This window comes from Diospyros lotus, chromosome 10 (assembly GCF_014633365.1).
Source record: "Diospyros lotus cultivar Yz01 chromosome 10, ASM1463336v1, whole genome shotgun sequence".
In the NCBI taxonomy this organism is placed as follows: Eukaryota; Viridiplantae; Streptophyta; class Magnoliopsida; order Ericales; family Ebenaceae; genus Diospyros; species Diospyros lotus.
Window position 1 is genome coordinate 27,983,966 of NC_068347.1, and position 19,843 is coordinate 28,003,808.

The 19,843-nt window shown below is 34.7% G+C and overlaps 1 protein-coding gene across 5 annotated transcripts; it reads right to left on the reverse strand.

The window, feature by feature from the left end:
- Positions 1-43: 43 nt before the first annotated feature.
- Positions 44-13,023, reverse strand: LOC127811299 (probable sugar phosphate/phosphate translocator At1g48230). Of its 5 annotated transcripts, none has more exons than XM_052351037.1 (11): positions 12,665-13,023; positions 9,948-10,046; positions 9,733-9,860; positions 6,856-6,963; positions 2,590-2,621; positions 2,437-2,487; positions 2,132-2,193; positions 1,778-2,039; positions 1,041-1,306; positions 851-945; positions 44-751 (listed from the first exon to the last, which is right to left on the reverse strand). In XM_052351037.1, the coding sequence occupies exons 3-11, from the start codon at positions 9,823-9,825 to the stop codon at positions 566-568; spliced, it is 1,155 nt and encodes a 384-aa protein (XP_052206997.1). In that variant the 5' UTR covers positions 9,826-9,860; positions 9,948-10,046; positions 12,665-13,023; the 3' UTR covers positions 44-565. The 5 variants fall into 5 exon arrangements, with proteins under 5 accessions (XP_052206997.1, XP_052206996.1, XP_052206999.1 ...); XM_052351036.1 differs by having other exon boundaries at positions 9,733-9,875; XM_052351039.1 differs by having other exon boundaries at positions 9,948-10,071.
- Between the last annotated feature and the right edge of the window lie 6,820 nt (positions 13,024-19,843).

The window sequence follows — 19,843 nt, forward strand, 5'->3', positions numbered from 1 at the left end:
TTAGGGGTCATCTTATGGATGAAATAACTTTTATACCCAAACACATACTTCCTGAATTTTATTTGGTAAGTTAAAAACAAATATAAGGTTCAGCCAAACATGCCAAAAGTCAAAAAAAACATGATAAGGTGAGTTAAGAGCCAACATTTCACCATCCGAAAGAAATAAAAATTCAAAAAACAGAAGTAGAATGAGTTGATGAATGGATTAGTTAATCCACTCCGCTTTACTTTTTACCCATCCGCAATTTCCCAATCAATGAAAAAGCATTTCAACCCAAGAATTGGCCTCAAATATGTCGAAGAACATTACACCACTAGAAATAAAATAAAAGAACAGCCCAAGGCAAAAGGAGAATCCCCAATACGATACTATATGGTGCCTTAAGCATCTCCCATGAAGCATTTCCCGTGCCGCATGCTATTTCATTTTCGGCATACAAAATGGAACAGGGCCCCATGGGAAGAGAACAGGAGTGTACCATACATCTGCGCCCGGTTTATTTTCCTCCGATGCTCTCTCTCTCTCTCACTCTCTCTCTCTCTCTACAATCCATTAATTGTAGTTACACCCCATGGCTGCTGTTAAGCTGCGATCGTCCAATATGAGACAATCTTGAAGGAATCACAGCTGCCTCTTCGTCTACATTTAGGTCAGAAGCAAAATTGTTTCCTCTACCGCTACCTCCATTGTTATCATCACCGCTGTCTGGTCTGTGAACGTCAGAGGACTTCTTCTCTAGCTTCCAGTCCTGTATTGAACAACATGAGAAACATGAACTTGGAAGATGTAGAAAAACAAACTAGACAAAAGCAGAGAACAATTGTGGCGGGAAGCAGCAGGAGCTGACCTTCCCGATTCTTTCTAGAAGACTTTCGGAGGGCAGTTGAGATGCTCGGACATCCTTAACCTTCAGGTAGTTATACATCACAACACCACATAGGGCTGCAGAAAACAGGTCAAGTTAAGGTTTTAAGTGAAGCTGTCAGAATGAGAGCATGATTAGAAGTTCTGCGGTATATTGTTCCATAGAAAAATACCAATTGCATAGCCAATAATATTCAGCCCAGTAATGGTTGACTCTGGGAATATGATAGTCGAAAGGGCTATCAGTATCCAATCTTTCAGGACACCAGCAACTCGGATGGTAACTGCTCCAGTTCTACCAATAACCAAGAATATTGAGAAGTTCAGGGCAAGAGCACAGATAGCATTGGAAAGAAAGATCCAGGAGTTGAACTGGATCTGTGAAATCTCCATCCCAGGCTTCTCTAGGAAATACCAGGGCACAAATAGAAACACGAAACTGCAGAACAAATCAAATGGAAAGCATAAGGAAGCAAGAATTATCTACCCATCAGAACATGCAGCAATAACATGTATCAAACTCTCTGTATGTACAGGATACAAATACAAGTTCGGGCTTATTCACACACATGTTGTACTATAGCTAAAATGCATTCCCCCAGTGCTAAACATCAGTTAAACGGAAAGAATAACATCATCTGAATCAAAATAAAGAATGGAAAGGCCATCTCATGCTGTTTTATATTGAGAATAAGTTGAATATCTGTTCAATCATTAATGATCAATGATTTACGCAAATGTTAAGCTTCTAGGAGACAGCAACTATTAATAATAATAAGAGTAACTATTGTTGCAGCACCATAAGAAATTTCAATGTCTAAATCAATTTTAATATCTATATTACAGTTCATCATTCTAATCCATAAAAATAATAATAGGAAAAATTCCCAAATGCATTAACATATGATACCTGCATGGAGCTATATAATATAAGCTGGTAATAGGATTTAGAGTCAAGCCCTTCTTTTGCAGGAGGACTTGAGTCAAAACAAGCCTCAGAGCCTCTGCAAAGATGCCAGTAACCTGATAAACTGTACCGACTATATTAAAATGAATTTCCCCGTATGAGGAAATTACAACTCCAACACTGACCAGCACCATGTTCGAAAACACGTCCCATCTTAATTTGTCAGTGCCACACAAAACGGCCATAAGAAATGTCGCCACTGGCACTGGAATCCAGAATATTCAAGTGAGAAACTTAAATTAGATAAGACAGGACTAAGAAAATTGAGGAAAAGAATAACAACTAATTTTCACATACTTAGGGCTTTCAGCATCTGGATGAAGGCCACGGAGATATGAAGGTAAGCAGTGTTACCAAACCTGTGGAAAGAAATGCAAAAGGACAATGGATTTATTCTCCCAAATGTAAATGGACCGTACTTAAAATTTGAATGTGAAATATTTTTAGAATGCTCTCCATTGAACTAATAGAACTCATTCATATAAACTTGTATCACACAAGCCATGGTTTAATCCTTTCTTTTACACACAATTGAACACTAGCAAGAAAACTATTTTGATAGTTCAATTAATTGCACTGTTGTTTTACAATTGGATGGTTACCAGAGGCTTGAAGCAAAGAAGGCACTTATAGGAATAACGCATGTTGAGTATCTGCCATTACCCAGAAAGAAAGAAAGTTAATTGCAAAAAGGAAATGTTTTGAAAATGGAACAAACAGTAGGTCATCTCAAAACATGAAATTAGATCTCTTACATCTCGAATGTCATTTTAACAGGAGTTACAATCTGCAGATACATGAATAAAATAAAATTATCAGAAAACAAAATATGTGCAGTAAATAAATGATATCTGGGATTAGAAGAAAAGGAAGTAAGACTGTAAATAGCAACGGTGTTTCTTATAACATAAGTGCTTTTGTTGAGGGAAAAAAAAAATGAAGAGGGCAACTGGTTACAGGGTGATTTTAGGAATAAGAGTGTTCAATTCCACAACCTTCTACTTCCTGGTTGCTATATGTCAACTCCCAATCCTGCTGTCCTCGCTCCCAGTCAAGATCTATTTCATTTGTCCCATATTACTTTCATGTTCTTGACTCTCAGCAGCCCCACTTAACCAAGTTAGGTCATTAAGTTGAGGAAAAATATAAAACCACGCATTTTGTTAGACAGAACATATGTTCCAAGCCTTGATATTATATCATTCAAGATTGTTGATGAACTACCACATTACCATACCAAGAACAAAATTGAAGTATAATCCACATTCCTGTTTATTTCAAACCACTCAAATTTATTTGCAGTCAAAGAAGCTGAAGTCGCAATAATGAAACAAGAGTATCACTTTATGCAACCTCCACTTCTGATTCATTAGTGACAAGTTTAAGCAGTTAAAAAGAATGAATCAATATTGCAAGTTTTCAATATCTCATACAGTTGGGAAGACACTGATAGATGTAGCAATTGGGTGATATGTACATCAAACAACATATCAAGCCTTAATCTCACCATCTGGGGTCAGCTATCTGAGTTCTACTTTGCCAATCATTTTTATCTACGGCTACCTAAGAGTTTCCCACCAAGTTTTTTCTTAGTCTTTCTCAACCACTTTTGCAAAAGACTTGTTTCATTCCATCTACTTTCATCATAGGAGTCCTTTTTAGTCATCTTCTTTGTGAAGCCATCTTAATTGTGTCTAACACATCTCATCTTTAGCAAGAGCTATTCTGATCTTATTATAAATAATCTTATTTTTAATTTTATCTTTTCTTGTATGGCTGCACATCCATCTTCACATCCACATCTTTGTTATACTCATATTTCTAGCACATTGGCACTTTACTACCCAACATTCTATGCCATAGAACAAAACCCACCTTATAGTTGTCCTATATACTTTTTTTTCAATTGAAACAAAACATTACTATCACATAAAACACCACATGCACTTATCCCTTTTAACCATTTTGCCTTAATTATATGGGTACAATCCTCATTAATCTCCTCATGTTTTTTGATGATTGACCCAATATGAACTGATCTTTCTAGGGATAACTTGATCTTTAAGATTTAACATAACATCTACACTTGTATTTTCAAAACTTGCATTCCATATATTCAATTTTCAATCTGCTTGACTTATAACCTCTAGATTCTAAAGCATTCATAATCTCAAGCTTAGTATTCATGCCTTCTTTTATCTCACCCACTAAATCAATGTCATCTGCAAATAGCATACACCAAAGTACCTCTACCTGGACATGTTTAGTGAGTTATAAATTAAATAGGATAAAAAGATCAAGGCTTAATGTATATCCTAGGTGTACTCCAATTATAATTGAAAAAGCCTTAGTATCTCCTTCACATATTCTGACACATACTTAGACTCCATGATACATGTCTTTAGTAATTTGTATATAAGCAATTGATACTCCTTTCTTCTCTAAGACTCTCCATAAGACTTATGTATGAACTTTGTCATAAACTTTTTCTAAATCTATAAACACCATATATAAGTGCTTCATTTATCTCTTTGCATTTCCATTAGATAATTTAGCTAGCATACAACTTCCATTGTTGACTCAACAGGCATGAAACTAAATTGGTTTGGGTAAAGCGCCAAACAAGCCATTGTACTTCGACCTAAGGGCCAAAACATTCCACTATACTTTAAGAAAGGCTAAATAAGCTATTGTACTTTCAAACTCGAGGCTAAATTAGTTAGGCACTTCAAACACAAGATCACATTAGTCATTATGGAAGATGACATCATCTCACTCTTTCCCCAATCAAAAGACCCTTCATGGTCGCAAATGCCTAAGTAAAACCCCAAATCTAGATTCCACGAACCACATATAATTTCAATTTGGACATTTTAAAAGTACAATGGCCAATTTATCCCTAGGTTTTCAGTATAGTTGCTTATTTGGCCCTTTTTAAAGTACAGTAGTTGATTTCACACTTCACCCAATTGGTTTTTAAAAACCTTGGTTTCTCTTCTTAATCTCAGCTTAATCACTCTCCCAAAAAATTTAGTAGTATGGCTAATTAGCTTGATTCCTCTATAATGTCCACAATTTTGAACATCTACTTTAATCTTATAAATAGGCACTAAAGCGTTATTCCTCCACTCTTCCAACATCCTTCTTAATGTAAGAATCACATTAAATAATTTTGTTAACTAAAAAAATGTCATCTTCTCTCATGCATTTCCATGCTTCTTCTATCAAAATATTATCTAATCCAACTACTTCACCATTCTTCATCATTTTCAATGCTTTCTTTATTTCATTTAGACACATATATCTATAAAACATGCAATTCTTATCTTCTTCAGAGTTACTAAGATGCCCCAACATAACACCTTCACATTCTTTGAATAATTTCAAAAAATACTCCTTCCATCTCTCCCCTTGGCTACCCTAGTGCCCTCTCAATTACTTGTACTTTTTTGTTTTTGTTTTTTATGCATTTCACTTGGCACATATCCTTTGTTTTTCTCTCTTACCTTAGCTAGTTTATATATATATATATATATATATATACATTTCCACAGCTTTTTGTGTCAAGTCACGAGGATAAATTTTCATATCCTTGACTTGTTTCACTAACTGCCTTTTTTTCTTCTTCTTTTGCCAAAATATACCACTTTAAGTTTTCTTCATTTGCAACAATTATGTATGTCTAGTAACAAGCTCTTTTAGTTTAAGTTTTCTTTTACATCTTCATTCCACCACCATTATGATTTGGAATAATTCCCTTTTGACTCTCCTAGAATCATTTTCGATGTTTCTTGAATAATAATAGCCATTTCAGCAAATCAGGGAAAAAAAAAAGTTTCTACCTTTGGTCACCCCTCCTATACTCCAATTTATTTTGCAACATGATTTTTCCTTAAAAAAAGCTTGCTTTCACCTTTTAGATAAAAGCAAAACAAAAATATGGTTAAATCTTCTTCTTCTTTTTTATTTCAAAGTAAACACAATATAGAGAAAGCAAGGTGCTACCATGGGGGCAACCTCATACAACTAAAACAAGAAAAACTATTTACAAATCAAACATCACCCAAAGATGACAAAAGAGAATTAGAGGAAAGGGGAAAACCTTCCATCATTCACCAAAATAGGAAACAATAATGGATCCTTTAATAATGTGAAACTATCTCCCAATGCCCTCAAAGATACTCCTTACAATTGAACCATAAGATAAAAAAAAGGAAGCATTTCAACCTCCTAGTAGGAAAACCTGGCCCTAGGCAAAAGGAGCTCCAACATAGCAGCTCACATAAACCACTACAAACCAAAAGCTAAGAAGAAAAGGCTCCAATATCCAATCTGGAAACAACATACAACGAAACAAGAGATCATAGACAGGGTTCAACATCTCTTGTACAAATACAACACCAATTAATCATCACCTGATCCCTCCTTAAACTATCCAAAGTAAAAGTCAAGCCCAGGAAAGTTGTCTAAACAAAAAAGGCTACCCTTGGAGGGCTTTCTATCTCCACAAAGTTTTTCAAAGAAAGCCTACTCCCTTTGTCAAAGGGAATCATAAAACAAGTGAAAAATGAATGCTCCTTTGTTAGAAAGATGCCCAACCCAACCTTCCCTGCACAGCCTGAGAGTGATTTTGTAGCATACCACAAGCCAGACAATAGAATCAATCACCAATCTTGAAGATTGGGACTGAATTGTGTGTATTTGCGGCAGGGGGGGTGTGGAATAAATCATATTGACACTCCCTGGATTTATTTATTCACAAGAAGATAACACCATTGCAATAATCCAGAGTAAAAAAAACTAGACACTACTTGGGACCACTAATTATTTAAGAACCGCACATCAATTGGTAGGATAGGAAGAGGGTAAAGGGAGTTTCTCATACCATTTGTCTAGATGAAGTAATAGTCTAGATATAACCTATTAGAAACTCATCATAATGAAAGCACGTATCTTATCTTAGCAAAAAACAGAAAATATGTTCAGAAGTCAAATTGTAAAATTATGTTGGAAAAGCATACCTTGAAAACACGAACAAGAAAGAATGCTACAATTCCAGAAAATCCCATATGAATCATGGTAAGTGTTATTGGAAATGGAAAGTTGAAGTACTTTGGGGAGAGAACCCACTGCAAATAAATTCATCAACCAGAAATCAATTTTTTATCACTATTTGGCAATAGTACAAGCTAATATTCTAACCTTAATAAAGTTACAGTTCGAGTTTCATCTTAACTACAAAAGTAACTGCACTAAATAAAACAAATAATTGAGGTTCACAGTGTTTGACAACATCAGCATGGGCCTGCACATATAAATCAATAGGCCTGTATTGAGTAGTATTTAATGTCTTACAGATGTATGGTCAGGAAAAGATTCAGATTTAAAGCTGGTAAAGCCTTAGCAGCAGGGTAACAACAACCTTCAGATCAGACTGTTTCTGAGAAAATATTGTCAATAACACTTCCCCAAGAAGATTTGGTTCCCTGCTGGACCCAGGCAATAAAGTGGCCAAACAGTTTTGGTAAAGCTGTTTCTTTAATCACCAGAATTCCTGCCTGGTGCCTACCCAATGTTACCACAGGGGCAACATTAAGTTTCAATCACTAAAGAAGTGTCATTTTCATCTCAATTAAAAAAATATATATATATCAAGCCTTTATCCCACTATGTGAGTTGGCTACATGATTTCTAGTTTGTCTGTCATTTTTATCTATGGCCTTATCTTCCATAAAGCCCTTATAACTAATATAATATTGTTATGGTCTACTACAAGATATGGGACTTGTCCCACATCGGAAGTTTAGGCTCTTGGTGTGAGGTTTATAACCTCTTGGGCACCCTCCTCCTGACCTTTTGAGGGTGAGTTTAGGGCCGGCTCAAGGTATAGGCCACTAAGGCCTATGCCTAGGGCCTCCAAAAAGAGGGGGCCCCAAAATTGGCAGCCCATTTTCCTATTTTTCCACTTGTGTTTTGTGTGTTTTTCCGGAAATTTCGGAAATAAACTGAAAATTTTGTTGTTTTCAGAAGCAAATATGTTGTATTTAGAGACACCAGTTGGAGTGGGTTTCTCTTATTCTAGTGATACCTCCTCCTATGTGGCTGTAAATGAAGAATCAATTGGTAATCTCCAATGTTCTTTAAGATTTTCAGTGTTGATAAATTAGATACTATAAGCCAAGGTTGGCCTCGTGTTAAGAGAATATAAGGGTCTCTTCTGCTACTAAGATTTAAATCTCCCTTTTATATTTACTTGGGTGCACCTGCCTAATAAATTGACCCCAGCAAAATGAAAAAATTTATACTATATTGTCAATTGAAAAAAAAAATTACTTTCTAAATTAGAATATAAAAATTTAATTAGTGATTTTACATCTCAAAAAATAAAAAAATTAATAATTTTTATTATTTTTTAAAAAATCACTAAACTAATTATCGTCTAAGGCCCCACCACCGCTTGAGCCGGCCCTGGGTGAGTTATACCCAAAGGATATAACAGTGGTATCAGAACCGACCCCATGTCTCCTAGTTGCAATCGTGTGGCGACTGAGATGACGTCAGCATTGTAGTGTTTGTCTAGGACTAGCCATGGCTAGTGCACAACCTACCGTCGTAGGCACCGGACTACGGAGCGTGGTGGTATGTTATGGTTCACTGCGAGGTATGTGATTTGTCTCATATTAGAAGTTTAACCTCTTGGGCACCCTCCCCTTAACAACTAGATTTTGAGGGTGAGTCCTACCCAAGGGGTGTAACAAATACCTAACTGTCTCCCACTATGTTTTTCTTAGTCTTCCTCTTCTTTTGCTTGATACTTGTTTCAATCAATCCACTCTTTCCACGTGAGCCTCTATTGGTCTTCTTCTCACATGATAAAACCATCTTAATCATATTTCACACATCTTATCTTTAAAATTTTTGTTTATTTATCTGCGGAGAGATTCCCTAAATATTCAGTGAGGTACAAAGTTACAACAATTAGAATTTTAAACCAAATAATGAAATTTGTGTCTATCAAAATAGCATTTTATCGAAATGTATTTATGAATGCATTTCTTTGACTTATGTTAACATAGATATTAATTGTTGCAATCAAAGACTTAAAAAGCAACTCTTAGCAATTATCTTTGCATTTATCCATGCATCTCATAATAATGTCCCATGAAAGCAAGACATGGAAGATGAATGGAGCACAGCACCTACCAAAAACACTTTGTATGAAAATCACAAAAAGAAACCCAACTAAATATATTGATGAATCTAGGGCATCCAAGGGAGTAAGTAAATTTGTACTGTGGACAAGGAGGTATGAATTTTCATAGTTCTAGGGCCTTTTAAGGATGTCAGGTCCTGCCAGGCTTCATTTTACCTGGTCTGGCTTATATTCAAACCTTGCAAGGACCAAATATTCCTCATCCTCAGATGTTTGAGCAACAATTTAAGGTACAAGCAGCAGAGGTTGAGAACAAGATGGCCATTCATCTCTATTCTATTAAGTCTTACGCCTTAACTTCGTTGTATATTTTACAATCACAAAGAACCCTATAAAATGTTCTATGGAATAGTTGGGGAGCTCTAAATTTAACCACAGCAATGGTGCTTAATTCTGTAAATGGTGGGAGGCCAAAGCACTTTCCTGTAAAACATTAAATATGACAAATTAAAGGCACATTTCCGAGCTTGGATTCAAGGGTAGAAGAAAACAAAACAAGGAGAAAAATTATACTCAAGGCATTTTTAAAAGAAATTCATATTCATGCAATGGTAGTAAACAGAAAATTGTATTCCAAATATGACCGATGGTGTAGAAATATGCATAAAATGATTAAAAAAGAAAAAGATGAAACCCAAAACAGTAAATATATTGACATATACAAGCCAAATAATAATTGCATTACCTTGTTGTATAATATGACTCCAGAAGAGAGCAGAATGTATATAAGCAAGTACAGATAGGTCAAAAGAAGTGATTTATTGATCATCTTCCCCATTATTTTCTTTCACAAGTGATGCTACTCAACCAGCCCTGTCTCCAGACAATCTGAAAATCAAGTCTTCCACGTAAATGAAATTTAAGAAAATGAAATTTAAGATGATCCTTGGCATATCTAACCAGAAATTCTCAACAGCTTCCTAAATCTGGACTGGGAATTCATCTCCAGGACCATAACACTTATGAATAGAAGTGATGGCACTTCCAGAGCTCAGATATCTGCAATCATCATAAACCACAAAACCTAGAGGACATGAGTAGTATATCCATAACTTCATATGATAAAGTAAAAGGGCAACTTATCAAAAGGATAAAGAAAATAACAAAATTAACATTGAGAAAGTAATTAGAACCATAACACAAGCAGAAAATGAACAAGACCATTATAGTGTACAAGGTTAAATTTTACACAAGCATTGATGTGGAACAGCCAGAATTTTTGTGAAGAAGAGAAAAATTAGGGAAGGGGAGAGAGAGAGAGAAAGGGGGGGGGGGGGGGGGGGGAGGTTCCTAGGAATATATGCATTTAGACAGAAAAAAGTCAAAACCAAGTAGGTTAAATAAACCTAAGTTCTAGAATGATGCTCTAGGTTAAATATTACCCCTCCTAGGTTATATTTTGACTTGATCAACTATGTGGAGAGGAAAAAAGAAGAAACAAAGAAAGACAAGCTCTTACATTCTTTTTAGTCCATTCGCATTCTCATTGTCTTTCAATTTTCTTCATAGAAAACTTTAGTTTTATTTTTATTTCTATTATAGAAATAGCTTTAATGGACCAGTTTGGATGTTTTAATTTTCATTATGAAGTGTACTGTGCCTTGCTTTCTTAGTATCCAGGCTTCTAGCAGTACCAAAAAGAGTTCCTTCAGATAATTTTAGGGGCAGCAATTTCGGTAATCACAGCCACTGGAAAGTGAAAGTCCTGGTGAAAATAACCTCCTCATTAAATTTTTGTGCTTTGTTAAGCTTCTTTGGAAGTCTCCCAATTCCTTTGCTTGGTTTTTTTCTCCACAGTTTTTGACATTCATAATGGTCTTGGTTATAAAACACATTCATAGTGGTATTTGAGTAAAAATAATTCAGACCACTTATTCTCTTATAAAATACATTTAAATATATATATTTATATATTCAGCCTATTTTATTCTATGAAAGCATGGATGAGAATATCACATCCTGTAAGTTTTAAGAACGGTATAGAAGCCAAATTAGTTCAGGAGCTACTTAAAATACATAACGTGCCATATACTAAGTACTGTTTCCATAATGTATTAGCCATTAGTATCCTTCACAACTAAATAACATTTTCATCTGCTTTAGAATCAACGAAGTGACGAACAGTTATCTAAATCATTATACCTCTATTTTATTTTGTTAATCAGTGAAATGCATATAATTGGGATGCAAAAAATAGGGAAGAAAAACATATTGTTGTAGATATGAGTTTACATCAATTGAATCTCTTTTAATGTTATATAGAAGTAATAAAGTATGTTGCCACTTTCAACTATACACTTTATTTGTTATTGATCATTATTTATAACAAAGAAGAGTTATACATGCATTGCTTGTGCAAACATTCAAAGTTTACTGGAAAGAAAAATTCCTGGAAATTCTTTTAGAGATTTTGGAGCTACTTTGGAATTGTGTGATCATTCATTGGCAAATTGCAGCGCTGCGTGTGAGGCCATGAAACCTTAGTGTCATGCCTAGAAAACAATGTGATTCCTCTAATTATTCTTCTTAATTTTATAGGTTTTAAACCTTCGAACTCCACAAGCAAATCAGCATAATTAGTTGAAGCATTATAGTTCCACAACCAAACAAGCTAGCTTGTAAAGAAATACAGAAGTGCAATGCAACTGTTCACAGTACCCCTAAAACCCCCAAAGTGCTGTTCCCTCATCCCATAACCCCTACCCTTCTCATCACTAATTCAAACTCTTAAACTTCTCTATACTATTCAGCAATAAAACCATATCAAGCTCGTCCCTAGTGCCTATTGTGTCTGCTGCAGAACACCAGCATTGGCATCACTCCAATAGGTGACTGAAAACACACTTCAACATCAAGATGTCACCTCCGGAACCATGAAAAAGGTCTTGAGGTTGCATTTGGTTGGACCTCCTCCAGAAAGTTAAGGAATCTTCAAGGCTTGGATGGTAAAAAGGGATTATAGAAACATGAATGAATGTGTTAACCCCCATCCCACCCCCGTCGCCCTCCCCCAAAAGCTGGTTTGTTGATTCTTAACAGAGGCTTAACGCTTGTGGATAAAAGTTCCAAATACTAAATGGGGTCTGATGGGAACAGCGGAGGATGCATCAGCAGGGAGGATGCATCTGCTAATTACTTATATTTGTTTGCTCGTCTATTTTCCTGTATACACATTGTGTGCATCCGTTGTGCAGCTCAGAGTCTTTATACCACACATGATCTACTCATGCAAAAATAATTTCCCACACTGCAATGCTCCAATGTGTCATTTCAAATGCCTAACTTCTGGCAGCGGGATCCACTCCACAAAGTCAGTCACCATCAGATAAACACGTTTTCCTCAACGAACAACACCAAAAAGATCCCGACGCAGACGTTGCACAGTAATCCACTGGGAATGGATCAAATATTTTTCTCTTCCCGTACCCAACAATTCACTGATCAGCCTATCCTACAATCTACGTTTGTTTACTGACACACAATGAGGTGCCGGACTCTAGATTTGAGAGCAGCATTTAGCATCCACACACAAATTACATGTAAACACGCACACAAACAAATGCAGCAGTAGACCAATCCAAACAACTCCGAATCTGAAGACTGAAGCGAGGGTTTACCTGCAAGATCGGTCGCTGAGGCCGTCAAACAGCTCGGAATCTGAAGCCGAACGGACAGAAAAAACTCGAAATCCCGAATCTTTTTGCCGCGGAGAGAGAGAGAGAGAGAAGAGATTTATACGAAGAAGAAGCGCTGTTTGAGAGAGAGATATTTGTACGAAGAAGAAGCGGTGTTTGAGAGAGAGAGAGAGAGAGAGAGAGAGAGAGAGTGTGTGTGTGGGTGAAGGAGGGATCTTGTGAATGGATCAAGAAAATAAAGACAGATTTCTTCTTCTTCTTGTTCTTCTTCGACTTCCGTAACACGAAGAAGAAAGGAAGAAATAAAGAAAGAAATCACGCACGCCACTCAAAAAAGAAGGGGCCCCACCCACAACCCCAAGTACTTATAATAATAATATTAATACAGCTGCAAGCCTCCTGCTGCTCCCCCAACTACTCCAAATCTAACTCAGCGCCACACAAAACTCAACTCCACGCTCCACCACCCTCTCTCTCTCTCTCTCTCTCTCTCTCTCTCAATACTGTGCTCATGAAATGCTGATCAAATTTCATTGCCCACACACTCACACACAGAAAATTCGAGTTTGAAGGCCGAATTCTGTGTTTATTTTAAATGAATGAAATCTCTCTCTCTCTCTCTCTCTCTCTCTCTCTCTTAATCAGTATAATAATTATTTATTATAATTAATTAACATAATGCGCTCTCTATTCTCTCTCTCTCTCTCTTAATCAGTATAATTATTATAATTATTATTAATTAACATAATAATAATGCGCTCTGTAGCTCCACCATCACGCACATTCACATCGCTGATTGATCAACACAACCTAAATCATAGCAGATTTCTATAAGCTTATTTCTTAGTAGCAGTGTAAGAGCCATTAATTAAAGAGAGTGATAATACGAGCATATTAACATTTACTTTTATGTATGTTTAACAGTAACTCCAAATTCTGAGGTATCTTTTCTTACTTATAGCTATCAATATAAAAAAATCAATTTTTTACAAGAATTTATAAATAAATTGGGTTAAAACAAATTAAACTCGATCGCAGCAGCTTATAAACTCCCAATTTTAAGCCACTCACTGATCAATCAATTGTATTTTTATGTCCTTTTCATCTTCTGTTTAGTCACGAAGAAATCAGCATGTTTGGGGCCGGGAATTAAGACCGAGTGAGTTGGGCCATTTGATGTAACTCAAACGGATTTTTGGAAGTCATTTTAACCGAAATTTTGTCCTTAAAAGAACCCATCAATCAGCCATCAGCCCATTTGCCAAATTTTGCAGAAATCAATTATAATAAATAAAATTGGCCTCCTGGTTTGAATCTAATTTTATAATAATTCTCATAAAATATAATTATAAATTTGTCTCGTTCCTTCCTCAATAATACATTTTATTTTGTGTATTAATTTAATATTTTATTATAATTATAAAATTAAATTTTAACTTTGAATATTTATAATTATGGAGAAAATTAACTTAACTGTTGAATTTGGTCACATTGAGATGACGTACCAAATCCAAACCCAACCCAAGCCCTCTCGCCTCTCTATCGGCCAGGCCCACACGTTGTTTTGAAGATATATAGGATAGCGACGGATTTAATTAATTATTATGCACCGTAGTTTAACCGACACCCTTAAAATCAAAATCCCACCCTCAATTCAAAAACCATTTATTTGACTTGTTTTCAATTGGTATGGTATGTAATATTATTTTGTATTGTTACTACTATTGTTTTCGCGACTAAGGGGCTCAAGATTTAAGAGAGTGTTTGGTATTTAGTTTTTAATTAATTTAAGTTAGGAGTCAAATATCAAAATAATGAAATGGATTAAACTACCTAAGAGGGTGGTTTAATCTATTTTTTTATTTCCCTTATTAAAGAGTAAACTTTGAATTACACTACCTAAAAGGGTTCAAGAGCCTCGATTCGTTGCCCGCGTTGGTTAACATATCATTGGTGATTGTGGGTCAATATTGGATCCCATCTCTTTTTGTCTAATAATTTATTATTAGGTCAGCGTCATGTTACTCGATATAAGTAACAAATTAATTTTGAAGAGTTTAAATATATTTAAAAGAGTTTTGATAATTTTGTATTTGTGAGATTATGAATCAATTTAACTTTTAAAATTTGAACCTAAATATACATATAATAAAAAAGAAATACTACTTATATAAATGACTAGGTTATCGAGAGAATAATCGAAGACATCAAAATTAAAAAATATTCTTAGCTAATTTGTCGCTGTCACCTTTGAATTTAGTCTCGGATTTCATAAAGCAAGTCTGATCGGATTTTTATCTCGTGATAAAGTTTAAAGATTTATGATGAAGTTGGAATTAGTTATTAAATTTGTACATCTTCTTCCTTGACGTATGTAGCACTAATCTAACAAAAAATTACATCAAAATCTAAAAGGAAAAACAGTTGAATCCAATAAACTCAGATGGTGGATGGGTTATGCTGTTTGGTTTGATTGACATTTTGAAGCTTATGCTATTTGTTTAAGGAAGGTGGAGGGTCTAATCCAAGCCTACTCATCACATAACCTTGTCAAATTCCCATTTGAGGGGGCACATCAGCCAATGCGCTTTTGTACAAATCAAATCATTTATCGTCAAATTTGTTTTAAAATTTTATATTAAATCAATATCATTTTATCACATTATTATTGTGTTGATTTTATTTATTTATTTAGAGTGGAGGTATTAAATGGATTTAAATAATTTTATAAGAGAAAAATTAAAAATATTGCGTTGGAATTCAAATTATTATGCAATGAAGATGAGAAGATTATTGTCTCTAAAACATAAATCGAGCGGTCGAATAAGTAATATGTCAGTGTTAATTTAGTGGATTGTGAGTTCGATTCTCGCTCTACGTAAGGACTAAAAAGTTAACTTGAAATTTATCTTTCCTAACATAATCATGAACACGAGTATTGAAAATTGTGTAAAGACGATCATCTTAATATGAAGAAGTTCTTGGATTTTGTAATTTTATAAAATATTAAATATTAGATGGTGGATACCCATTAATTAATTAATTTATATAAAAGGACGATTCATTTTTACGTGGATTAAGACTTAAGAGAGGGAGCAATGAATGAATGAATGAGGACATTTTGATCCGAGGAGAGATATGATGTGAAGCCCATCCCATCCCATCCCATCCTCTAAAGGTAATTTTAATAGATTTGTTTCGTGGGAAAATAATTAAATGGATTTGTTGTCTAATGGGACCTCTATATGAAGGGCCCAACACAAGATCCTCTCTCTTAGTTGGCCACACTCGTGCACATATATATACATCCACTTCACCAAATCAAATTGCACAAAACCATTCATAAGCAACAACGACATTGTGTGTCCATTTTTCATGTTGTCGTGGCCGCACAAGATCTTCTTATTATATGAATTTTGTTTGAATTAATTACGATTGTATTTAATATTTGCCTAATCGGGTCGTAATCATAAACCAAATGGTCTAATAAGAACATATATCGTAGAATCGAATTTATAATTTACTTGATTAATTCGTGTAAACATCTCGATTGTTCACTAACCTTGTAATTAGATAATGTTTGCAAAAGACAGCTTAATGTAATGGAAGCGGGCAGGCAGGCAGCCACCAACCAGATTAGATCAATGGATAATGAAGGCTTACCCACTAACACGACGATTGTTTGTTTATGAGCATCCAAACGGCGCGCCTTCCCTGCAGCAGCGCGCGCAGCTGCTTCCTGTTGAATGTTGATGGCAATAAACTGATAGATATGGGTTCCCAATGCCCAGCTCATTTGAATAATTTGAAGTGGGCATTAATCAAACGATTGATGATTTGTTTAAATGGGGGAAGCAGATCAATGCCGGTGCCCTACAAATCCAAGTCAATTATGCTTTTGCTTGGCAGACCCACCCTACCCCTTTGGCATTAGTTTATTATGGGAGCCTTGACCCTATTATTTGCAGAATTGTCCTTCAAACGTATGGCATTTTTATGGTGTCTGTATAGAAGTTGGGAGGAGATCAGAGGAATCTAGTGACACTTCTGTCGAGATTATACTCTCTCCATATATATATATATATATATATATTTGAAATAATAAAAATTTTAAAAGAGAACAGCCAAAACGGTTTTTTGGCTGTTTTGGATTTTCTTTATAATTTTTTTTTATTTTCAAAAATATATTTAAAAAAAAATGAGAAAGTGTTTTTAATATTTTTGAAAAATCAAAAACTTAAAACAACAAAGAGAACAAGCCTTAAATTTCAAATAAGAAATAAGACTTAATTCTAGAGTGATTCTCCCAATAACTTACATACTTTCTATATATTTTCATGTTATAGATAATTAAATATTAAAATGGACTTAAGATTTAAAATTTTATTTGATCACTTTAATAAATTTTATCAATCTCTTCAACTCCTTTCTCACAATTCAAAATTTTAATAAGTGATATCTTATTTATATAATTAGTGTTTCTATGTTTGTGATCCCATCATGAAACACGAACAGGCTGTCGGTTACAAACAGGGGAATAATCTTTTAGCACACTTTTCTTTAATATTTTGCTTTGACTCTTCAACAATGTGCCTTTGAATCTCTCCCTTCTTATGGAATTGAGTGTGAGCCAAGGGAAAGCAAAGCAGCAGCAGCATTGCAAGAAGCTTCGCTTAAATTTGTTAATATAAGTAGAGTCTCCCTTTAACGTTAAATTCATCACCCATTATGTGAACTTAATTTTGCTATTAACATAATGTATGTATTTATTTATCATCCCTTTTACAAATATAATTTGGTTAAAGGGTTTGATGCGCATGAAGTGAAAAGTAAAGCATAACTTGCTAAAGTTCTGGTTTTAAGTGCTTTGCATCTGAGTATTTAGCAAATGTGAATCGATACTTGTATTAAATGCATAGAAATGCACCCTTGGATTCGATGTGATTACACTTTGCTTAAGAGACACAATCCTTGCTTTATAGACGCTTAATCTTGGGTTAAGATGGATTGCATTGTGCTCTTTAAGTCACTGTTTGGGCTGTCATCTTTTCTTTCTTTAAAGGTGGGGACCAATCCAATTTTTTCCCCACCAATGAATTGATCGTGGAATAAAAACACCCCCTTTTTCTCTCCAGCCAAACAGCACAACTAGCAAGTGAACCCATGATTAAGAGTAAGAAACCCATGATTAAGAGTAAGAAATTATTATTCTTATTATGGCATAATATGAATATTTTTTAATTAATAAGATCCATAATAACTATTTTTGTAAGTGTACAATGAGTAAATTCGTTATATACATATAAATAATGATGATAAACTACACATTTTAAGTGAACACATACACATATTTATATGTACTCTAAACCCTAAAAAGATTTAGATCATAGTGTGTCCGTCAAATATTAAACATGTTAATAATTGTAGCATTTTTGGTTGAGAATTAATGGCATTATTAATAGGGAGTTTGTCAATTATTAGATATCAGGATTGAGCAAATAAATCAAGATAATGTCTTGAAGAGTTGTTTATTAACTTTGCATTAATTTTAAGCATCCACATATGGGGGCATGTGAGGCAATCCAAAAGAAGTAAATGTTTTTGTAGGGACTTTAGTATTAAATATATATATATATATATTCCCTTTTCATATTTGTTTTATAGTCCAAAGTAACCGAGTGAAGTTGTCTCTACAGTAGGAATTATTTTGATAATATTGTTCCGATGCTTTTAATAAGAGGCCTCCTGCCCCATATAATTGATCTCTTAATAAGGGTTTTGTACATTTAGAAAGCATATATAACCTATATCTATTTATAATCTTAATAAAATAAGAAGTCTTAACACTGTTATCGAATTTACCCGTTGTTGTATCCTAATCAACATGAGAAATGAATTCCATCAAGCAAATGAGACACTGATGCCACAACAATAAGATGAGGCATAAGGATTCTGCTGAATGAAGCAAATTCTGCACCTTTTTGATTCAGACAATTCATCAAACACGTAGAACGGCTCCGTGTTAAACGGCCTCCCGCTCCGGGCTATGATGAAAATTCAAGAGTATTTCCCAGAGTAAAAGTGGGTCTTACTGTTTGTTTCTTTGCACCCACCCTTTCTGTTGCTCTCACCCATGCCGCCATGATTCCTATACACCAAATATCTCAGAAAATCAATGATTGCGGCTATCATGGTTCTCTGTTTTGAGGCCATTGAAACACAAAAGTAATAGCTGGTTTGATGATAAAATAGTATTTTTTTAGATTATTAAATTTTTGGGTGAATAATTTTGTAATTTTTGATTTTTTTCAAGTGACCCGACTTAGTGGTTTCCCTTTTACCTCTTATCGTTTTATAACAATTCCAAAACAAAAAAGGGGAATTTCATCCCCACAACAGCTACCATGTCCAACAACATGAAGAATTTAATATTATTGCTTTTTGTGCATTTACTTGACAAATGTAATTTGTCTTCTTAGTAGTCGCAATAGGGCACATCTGTAATATGAGGAGGAAGCAAGGGTGTCAATGGTCATTTCGGGAAGCTGGTAAAGTGTCCAGTCTGTTCCTTTGACTCTCCAGACCACTAAGGCCACATTTCCCAATCCCCCAACAAAATGTTTTAAATTTCAAGAAGGGGAAGTTTTACAAACCTCAAGGTGGAAATAAATAAGGACTCTGATGAATATTCAACGTGCCCCATAAATGAAGGGGCTATTCTATTCTAATGGATTGGTTTTGGGCTAACGTGGAATCCAGTCTCTTCATTAATTTTTGACCTCGCAAGCTGGAACCCAGCTCTAAATTGCAGTTAATGTCCTTTTGAATTACAGTGATTGCTTATTCTCTCTGTAATCATGGCATTTTTTGAATTTTAAAATTGATATTTGACCAATTAAAAAAAAATTAAGTATACATCATTTTGTACATTTTAGATTATATAAAAAAGTATTATGACTAAAATACCTTTCGTCTTCACGTGTTTTTATGCACCTCATGAGGGATATTTTTGTTATTAACATATTTTTATGAAATCTAAAATATACCAATAGTATTATTCTTAAAAGGAGAGAAAACTCATAATACTTGTTAATAAAAGGTGTGGAATTTTCTGATAATCAGTCACAGTTGTTGGCTTCAGAATCAATCTGTTGAGATCAC

Bases quoted from the DNA above. Each gene is read 5' to 3' on its own strand.
- LOC127811299 (XM_052351037.1), bottom strand. From the start codon at position 9,825: ATGGGGAAGATGATCAATAAATCACTTCTTTTGACCTATCTGTACTTG. The intron at 1,307-1,777 runs GTATCATATGTT...TTTGTTCTGCAG, and splicing joins TATTATATAGCTCCATGCAG to TTTCGTGTTTCTATTTGTGC. The intron at 946-1,040 runs GTATTTTTCTAT...TGTTTTCTGCAG, and splicing joins TATTATTGGCTATGCAATTG to CCCTATGTGGTGTTGTGATG.